This window comes from Petaurus breviceps, unplaced genomic scaffold (genome assembly GCF_028583685.1).
Source record: "Petaurus breviceps papuanus isolate PSGF00001 unplaced genomic scaffold, PetGlider_PUasm1.0 90925, whole genome shotgun sequence".
Taxonomy (NCBI): Eukaryota; Metazoa; Chordata; class Mammalia; order Diprotodontia; family Petauridae; genus Petaurus; species Petaurus breviceps.
Window position 1 is genome coordinate 29,988,736 of NW_027187380.1, and position 9,434 is coordinate 29,998,169.

At 36.3% G+C, this 9,434-nt stretch overlaps 1 protein-coding gene across 1 annotated transcript in view; it reads right to left on the reverse strand.

The window, feature by feature from the left end:
• FBXW10B (F-box and WD repeat domain containing 10B) overlaps positions 1–1,474 on the reverse strand; it is a 143,080-nt gene extending 141,606 nt beyond the window's left edge. Inside the window, exon 1 of the mRNA XM_069076700.1 lies at positions 806–1,474. Coding sequence (XP_068932801.1) covers positions 806–1,310 — 505 coding nt within the window. The 5' untranslated portion in view covers positions 1,311–1,474. The remainder of the gene's footprint in view (positions 1–805) is intronic.
• Between the last annotated feature and the right edge of the window lie 7,960 nt (positions 1,475–9,434).

Sequence of the window (9,434 nt, forward strand, 5' to 3'; positions counted from 1 at the left end):
TTGTTCTTCTGGTTGAATTTTGTTAGTATTTTTTCTAGTGCTATAAAATAATTTGTTGATAGTTTGATTGGTATGGCACTGAATAAGTAAATTAATTTAGGTAGAATTGTCATTCTTATTGTATTACCTACCTATGAGCAACTGATATTTTTCCAGTTGTTTAGATCTGATTGTGTGAAAAGAGTCTTGTAACTGTGTTCATATAGTTCATGGGAGAATGTCAGTTTCTTGAGGGCAAAGACTGCTTCATTTTGTCTTTGTAGACTCTGTTCTTGACACAGGAGGCACTTGATAAATGCCTTTTGATTGCCCAATTATCTTATCTGATACTCATTACAAACCCTGGGAGTTAGTTAATGCAAGCAAATAGTGTTCAGATTACTGGAGACTTGGTTTCATACCTTGGTTCTGACATGTAAATCTGGGAAACTCAAGCCATCTCTAAGCTTCTGTTTTCCTTCTCTATCAAATACTCTATCAATACTAAAATTTGCATAGTCTCCCTCACAGTTCTGCTGTGGGAATCAAAGACAATGGATATGAGATTGTTTTGTAACAGCAGAGCGTTAGGCAAAAGGAAACCATTTCTCCAAGAGAATGGTGGATGAGAGTGGTAATAGTCCCAGTTTTCTACTCTGTTCCCACTCAGGAACAAATGTCAGGGAAGATGGAAAGGAACAGAAAGAATACTGAAGTGCTCGCGCAAAGCCCTTCTTTATACTGGCGCTTTTTCAGAAGCCTGGGGTCCCAACATATCCTTCTAACCCTCTTCCCCACACCCTGTGCTTTTCCCCTTCTTGTTTACCTCCACCTGTCCTCTGCTGCCTCACAATGAGTAATCGGATCACATTAGCAGCAATGAACAGTAACGAGCTGTCGCACAATTGTAGAAGTAGCAGAGTGTAGTGGACTTTGGTTCGGTAGGAACTATTTCCAAACCATCGCAGAGTGTCCAGCATCGCATCTTTCACCTTTTCGTCCACTTTCTTTATTATGGAGCATGTTATTTTTTGATCAGTTTTCCGGTTGATAATGGCCCGACACCTAAAATAGGTGAAATCCTTTCCGTGAGAGGTGCTGAGTACTTTCTCAAAATAGTCCAGTAATTCCAAATTTTCCAGCCGATTCAGAATCCTTACAAGAAACTTCTGCTGGGACCTCTCACTAATCCTACAAAACCACTCCCTGGTGGAGAAAATTTTCCAAGCCAAAACACAAGTTTCACATTTTTGGCACACCGTGAGGTGCTCAGCTTTCTGTTCACATCTTAGATCTGGGGCACAATCAAGTCTAAATTCCAGTTTCTCCATGACTTGGTTCGGGTATTTTCATTTTATTCTTTCTGGTTCAGCGATACTACATGACAAACTCTGTGGAAGAGAAGCCTTTGATATATGTCCCAATAGATTTTTTTTTTCCATTATAAGCCTATCCCAGAGAAATAGTCAGACTAGGCCAGGTGGAAGCCACACCTCTCTGTTCCATCTTAGAAGTCTCTCTTTCTTGTATTGGAACTCCTAGGAGACATGACTTTACCGTAAACCTCCTAGAAGTGCTGAACTGCTTTTGCTGCCGTATTTTCTGTTATAAGCAGGAAAAATTCAACATATCTTGCCTTTGACACAGAGCAAACAAGATTCACTTATGCTTCAAGAAGACAGCTATCTATCAATCTTAAGTCATTACTGATGATAATTGCTCCAAACATGGTTACAGGAACATTAAGAAGGCTGGTGTCACTGGATTGCAGGATACTTTTGAGGGTGTAAGGTGTAAGAAGACTGGAAAGGAGGGAGGAAGGTAATAAAGGGCTTTGGAGGACTAAAGAATTTTATATTTGGTCTTGAGGGTAAGAGTAAGCCAATAAAGTCTTTTGAGTAGGGGGCGACATGGTCAGACCTGTGCTTTTTAGGAAGATCACTTTGGCAGCTGAGTGGAGAATGGATTGGAGTGATGAAAGACTTCACTGGAAAGAGTTCCATCTCAGAACTCCAGGTATTTTTCATGGCTGTCCCTCATGCATGGAATTCTCTCCCTCTTCATCTCTGCCTAAAATATTGCAAAAAATTGTGATTTGACTATTGATTAGAGAAATGCAAATCAAAACAACTCTGAGGTACCACATCACAACTATCAGATTGACAAAGATGACAAAACAGGAAAATTATAAATGCTGGAGAGGATGTAGAAAAATTGGAATACTAATGCATTGTTGGTGGAGTTGTAAACTGATCCAGCTATTCTGGAGAGCAATCTGGAACTATGCCCAAAGGACTATAAATAAGTGCATACCCTTTGACCCAGCAATACCACTTCTAGGGTTGTATCCCAAACAGATCATAAAAGTGGAAAGTGGACCCGTATGTACAAATATACTTATAGCAGCTCTTTCTGTGGTGGCAAAGAATTGGAAATCAAGGGGATGCTCATCAATTGCAAAAAGGCTGAACAAGTTTTGTTATATGAATATAATGGAATAGTGTTGTGCTATAAGAAATGAGGAGCAGATGGACTTCATAATAACCTGGAGAGATTTCTATAAACTGATGTTGAGAGAGAAAAGCAGAACCAGGAGAAATTTGTACACAATTACAGACACAACATATATGTGATAGACTGGACTCTTCTCAGCAATGCAAGGTTATAAGACCACTCCAAAAGACTCATGATGGAAAGAAATACCCACATCCAGAGAAAGAGCTACAGAGTCTGAATGCAGATTGAAGCAAACTACTTTTCTCTCTTTTTCTTGCTTTGTTTCCTCTTACCCATTGTTCATTCCATTGGTTATGATCCGTTACAACCTGACTAATGTTTAATGTGAAGGTATTTGTAGATCCTATATTTAATTGCATGCTGCCATGGGGGGAGTGGAGGAGAGGGAAGGGGAGAAAATTTGTAATTCAAGGGATTGTGGAACTGTATGTTGTAAACTAAAAGTAAATAAATAAATAATTTTAAAAATTGCCATATGACTCATTTTCCTGTATAAAAAATTAAGTCATTTGACTCTGTGATTTCAGCAAGTATGTCTCAAAAATTCAAGAATTTATATTTAAATTTGAAAGGTGATTTAAAGGATTAAAAATGTGTGAAAACAAATTTTTACTATTCAATGCTCCATTTTCTTTGGATGTTGAGAGAGCAAAAGGCAACATTCAAATGGAACTCACAGAAATTCAATGTAACACAGGGAGAAATTAAATGTATAATGAAGTTAATGTTCCAGATTTTTGTTCTTATTTATCAAAAAATTTAGTTTAAATGTATGGGGAAAATTTTAGAAATATTTGGTAGTATATACCTATATGAACAGTTATTTTCACTCTGAATACTATTAAAAATTTCATAGGATAAGATTTAACAAATGAATATTTATCATTCATGCTAAAACTGTATTATCACAAAAGCTAATGCTTAATATTTATGAAAACAGTTTTTGGTAAAGGATGCCAAGTTTTTTTAATTTATTTTTTAATTAATTTGTTTGTTTCCTTTTAGTTTACAGGATTCAATTCCACAATTCCTTGAGTTTCACATTTTGTCTCCCTCCTTCCCCTCCCCCCCCCATGGCGGCATATAGTCAAGTATAGGATCTGTAAATACTTTCACATTATACATTAGTCAGGTTATAAAGACGGATTGTATCAGATGGAATGAAAAATGGTAAAAAGGACAGAAAACCAAACAAGAGAAGGAAAAAGATCAGGTATTTTGCTTCCACCTGGATATAAACTCAGTTGTTTCTAGTTCTTTCTCTGGATGCACACATTTCTCTCCATCATGAGTCTTTTGGGGTTGACTTATATCATTGCAATGCTAAGAAGAGTCCAGTCTATCAAAGTTGGTCATCACACATATGTTGTGTCTGTAATTGTGTACAGATTTCTCCTGGTTCTACTCTTCTCACTCAGCATCAGTTTGTATAAGCCTCTCCAGGTAAATATGAAGACCGTCTGCTCCTTGTTTCTTATAGCACAATAGCATTCCATGACATGCATATACCATAACTTGTTAAGCCATTCCCCAATTGATGGGCACCCCTTAATTTCCAATTCTTTGCCACCACAAGGCAAGCTGCTATAAACACTTTTTGTACATATGGGTCTTCCTCCCACTTCTATGATCTCTTTGGGATATAACCCTAGGAGTGGTATTTATAAGTATTTATAGCCCTTTAGACATAATTCCAGATTGCTCTCCAGAAAGGCTGGATCAGTTCACAACTCCACCAGCAATGCATCAATGTTCCAATTTGCCCACATCCTCTCCAGCATTTGTCATTTTCCTGTTTTGTCATCTTAGCCAATCTGACTAGTAAGATGTGGTACCTCAGAGTTGTTTTGATTTCCAACTCTCTAATCAATAGTGATTTAGAGCATTTCTTCATGTGCTTATAGATATCTTTAATTTCTTTCTCTGAAAATTGCCTGTTCATATCCTTTGACCATTTTTAATTGGGGAATGACTTGTATTCTTATAAATTTGTCTCAATTCTCTGTATATTTTAGAAATGAGTCCTTTGTCAGAGACATAGGTTGTAAAAATTCTTTCCCAATTTCCCACATCCCTCTTAATCTTGGTTACGTTGGCTTTCTTTGTACAGAAGCTTTTCAATTTCATGTAGTCGAAATTATCCATTTTACATTTTATAATGTTCTCTAATTCTTGTTTAGTCATAAAATCTTTCCCTCTCCACAAATCTGAGAGGTAAACTATTCCTTGTTTTAGGAGACTGCTTACAGTAAGTACTAACCTTTATACCTAGATCATGCACCCATTTAGACTTGATTTTGGTATATGGTGTTAGATACTGGTCTATGCCCAGTTTCTGCCATTCTATATTCCAGTTTTCCCAGAAGTTTTTGTCAAATAGTGAGTTCTTATCCCAAAAACCAGGGTCTTGGGGTTTATCAAACAATAGATTACTATAGTCATTGACTGCTGAATCTTGTGTGCCTAATCTATTCCATTGATCTGCTCCTCTATTCCTCAACCAGTACCAAGTAGTTTTGATGACTGCTGCTTTATAATACAGATTGAAATCTGGTATAGCTAGTCCACCTTCCCTAGCATTTCTTTTCATTAATTCTCTTGATATTCTGGACTGTTTATTCTTCCAAATGAATTTTGTTACTATTTTTTCTAGCTCTATAAAGTAGTTTTTTGGTAAATTAATTGGTATGGCACTAAATATATAATTTAATTTAGGTAAAATTGTCATATTTATTATATTAGCTCAACCCAGCCACGAGCAATTGATACTTTTCCAATTAGTTAGATCTGACTTTATTTGTCTGAAAAGTGTTTTGTAGTTGTGGTCATATAAGTTGTGGGTTTGTTTTGGCAGGTAGATTCCCAAATATCTTATAATGTCTACAGTAACTTTAAATGGGATTTCTCTTTCTATCTCTTGCTGTTGAATTTCATTGGAAATATATAGGAATGCCGAGCATTTATGTGGGTTTATTTTATATCCTGCAACTTTGCCAAATTTATTTATTGTCTCAAGTAGTTTTTCACTTGATTCTCTAGGATTCTCTAAGTATATCATCATATCATCTGCAAAGAGTGATAGCTTGGTCTCTTCTTTATGTAATTTGATTCCTTTGATTTCTTTTTCTTCTCTAATTGCTACTGCTAACATTTCTAGTACCAGATTGAATAAGAAGGGTGATAGTGGACACCCTTGTTTCACCTCTGATCTTATGGGAAATGCTTCTAGTTTCTCCCATTGCTTCATCCCATTGCTGATGGCTTTAAATAGATGATACCTATTGTTTTAAGTAAGGCTCCATTTATTCCTATACTTTCTAATGTTTTTAATAGGAATGGATGTTGTATTTTGTCAAAAACCTTTACTACATCTATTGAGATGATCATGTGGTTTCTGCTAGTTTTATTGTTGATGTGATCAATTATACTGATGGTTTTCCTAATATTAAACCATCCTTGCATTCCTGGAACAAATCCTACCTGATCAAAGTGTATTATTCTTGAGATAAGTTGCTGTAGTCTTTTGGCTAGTATTTTATTTAGAATTTTTGAGGGAGATTGGTCTATAATTTTCTTTCTCTGTTTCATCTCTTCCTAATTTAGGTATCAATACAATATTTGTGTCATAAAAAAGAATTTGATAGTACTCCTTCTTCATTAATTTTTCCAAATAGTTTGTAGAGTATTGAAATCAATAGTTCTTTAAATGTTTGATAGAATTCACTAGTAAATCCATCTGGCCCAGGAGATTTTTTCCTAGGGAGTTGACTGATGGCTTGTTCAATTTCTTTTTCTGAGATGGGGTTATTTAAGTAATTTAATTCCTCTTCAGTTAATCTGGGCAACTTGTATTTTTGTAAATATTCATCCATTTCCCTAAGATTGTCAAATTAATGTGCATACAATTGGGAAAAATAATTCCTAATTATTGTTTTTATTTCCTCTTCATTGGAGGTAGATTCACTCTTTTCATTTTTGGTACTCATAATTTGGTTTTCTTCTTTCTTTTTTTTTATCATATTAACTAAGGGTCTATCAATTTTGTTGGTTTTCTTCCCCATAAAACCAGCTCTTAGTTTTATTTATTAATTCAATAGTTTTCTTAATTTCAATTTTATTAATCTCTCCTTTGATTTTCAATGTTTCTAATTTAGTATTTAACTGGGGATTTTGAATTTGTTCTTTTTCTAGGTTTTTCAATTGCATGCCCAATTCGTTGACCTCCCTTTTCTCTAATTTAATCATGTATGCACTCAGGGATATAAAACTTCCCCTAAAAACTGCCTTTGATGAATCCCACAAATTTTGGTATGTTGTCTCATTATTATTCTCTTGAATGAAATTACTGATTGTTTCTATAATTTCTTGTTTGACCCACCCACTCATTCTTTAGGATTAAATTGTTTAATTTCCAATTAGTTTTCAGTCTGCCTTTCCATGGCCCTTTGTTGCATATAATTTTTATTGCATCATGATCTGATAAGGATTCATGTAATATTTCTGCCTTACTTCATAGAATTGCGAGGTTTTTATGCCCTAGAACATGGTCAGTTTTTTAGTATGTGCCATGAAATGCTGAGGAGAAAGTATATTCCTTTTTATCCCCATTCAGTTTTCTCCATAGATCTATCATACCTATCCTCTCTAAAATCCTGTTCACCTCCTTAACTTCTTTCTTGTTTATTTTGAGTTTAGATTTATCAAGTTCAAAGACGGGGAGGTTAAGGTCTCCCACTAGTATAGTTTTGCTATTTATTTCTTCCTCTAATTCCTTTACCTTCTCCTCTAGGAATTTGGATGCTATACCACTTGGTGCATATATGTTAAGTAATGATATTGGTTCATTCTCGATGGTGCCTTTTAGCAGGACATAGTTTCCTTCCTTATTTCTTTTAATTAGGTGAATTGTTGCTTTTGCTTCATCTGAGATAAGGATTGCTACCCCTGCTTTTTTTTTACTTTAGCTGAGGCATGATATATTTTACTCCAGCCTTTTGCCTTTACCCTCTGTGTATCCCTCTGTTTCAGATGTGTTTCTTTTAAACAGCATATTGTAATGTTATAATTTCTAATCCATTTTGCTATCTGTCCTCATTTTATGGGAGAGTTCATTACATTCACATTTACAGTTATGATTGTTATCTGTTTCTCCATCCTATTCCCGCCCCTGTTAATGTTCATGTTTTCCCCCCTTCTCACTTCTCCCCTAATAGTTTTCCTCTTGACCACTGCCTCCCTCAGTATTCCCTTATCAGCCCTCCTCCCTTTTCCTCCCCTTTCCCCTTACTTCTTCCCTCCCTACAAACCACCCCACCCCCCTTTCGTAGCCCTTTCCCCCTCCTACTGTCTGTAGGATATTTTTATACTTAATGAAGTATGTTATTTCTTCTTCACACCAAGAGTGACAGGAAGAAATCTCATGTGAAGCTCCTCTCCCTCCCCTCTTTCCCTCTAAAATGATACTTTTTGCGTTTCTTCTCCATAGATTCCTATGCTTAACGGGTTGTTATTCCCTTCTTGCACCAGAACCAATGAGGGAAAAGCTCATATGATTCCCATCTCCCTCCCTTCTTTTCCTCTGCTATATGGTTTTTATGTCTCTGTGTGTAACTAAGTTACCTTTTTCCACTTCATTCATTCCCTTTCTTCCATTGCAGTCCCTTTGTAGCCCTTAACAAGATTTTTTTAAATCATCTTTTTGTGTATTTTATACTCATGCCCTCTACTTATCTATAACTAGTTTGCTCTTATCAAATAGCAAGGTGTGTGTGTGTGTTTTCCTTGTTTACCTTTCTATGTCACTGTTGCATCTCGTAATTGAAGGTTGAATTTTCCATTGAGTTCTTTGTTTTTTTATCAAGAAGGTCTGGAACTCTGTTATATCATTGAATGACCATCTCTTTGCCTGGAAGAATATGCTCAGTCTCGCTGGGTAGGTGATCCTTGGTTGTAACCCAAGCTCTTTTGCCTTCCGAAAAATTGTATTCCACTGCCTCTGATCTTTCAGTGTAGAGGCTACCAAATCCTGTGCGATCCTCACTGTGGACCCTTGATATTTGAATTGTTTCTTTCTGGCCGATTGAAGTATTTTCTCTTTTATCTGGTAGTTCTGGAGTTAAGCCACAACATTTAGAGGACTTTTCAGTTTGGGATCTCTTTCAGCAGGTGTCTGGTGGATTCTCTCGATTTTTATTTTACCTTCAGGTTCTAGTATCTCAGGGCAGTTTTCCTTAACAAGCTCTTGGAGAATGTTGTCCAGGCTCATTTTTTCATCATGATTTTCTGGTCAGCCTGTAATTCTCAGATTATCTCTTCTGGATCTGTTTTCCAGGTCAGTTATTTTTTCTTTGAGGTATTTTACCTCTTTTTCTAATTTTTCATTCTTGTTGTTTTGTTTGACTACTTCTTAGTTCCTCATAGAGTTATTTGTTTCAATTTGGTTGATTCTAGTTTTTAGCAAATCATTTTCCTTGGTTAATTTTTGGAGCTCCTTTTCTATATCATACACTTTTCTTTTTAGAGAGATGTTTTCTTCATTATAATGTTTTTCTAATTCTGCAATTTTGGTTTTGAGAGAATTATTCATTTTTGTCTTCTATCTCTCTCATTCTGTTTTCAAAGTTCCTTTTGATCTCATCTAAGAGAGCCTTCCGTGCTTGGGACCCATTCCCTGTTCATGTTTCAGCTGTGTTTGTGGAGTCCACATTGCCTCCCTCTGAGTTTGGTTCCTCCCTCTGAGGATAGTAGGACTCCAGAATCTTTGTCTTTGTAGTCTGATTTCTACCCATTTTGAGGCAGGACCCTAGCCACGCCCTTCCTCTAGGGATCCCAAGCCTTTACTGTATAGGGTTTTGCCCTGGGGCAAGAGTTACTATGTTTTGGGGGGGGGGCGGGGTTGGAGCAGGTGAGGTTCACTCTGTCATCTTGGTCTTTGGAGG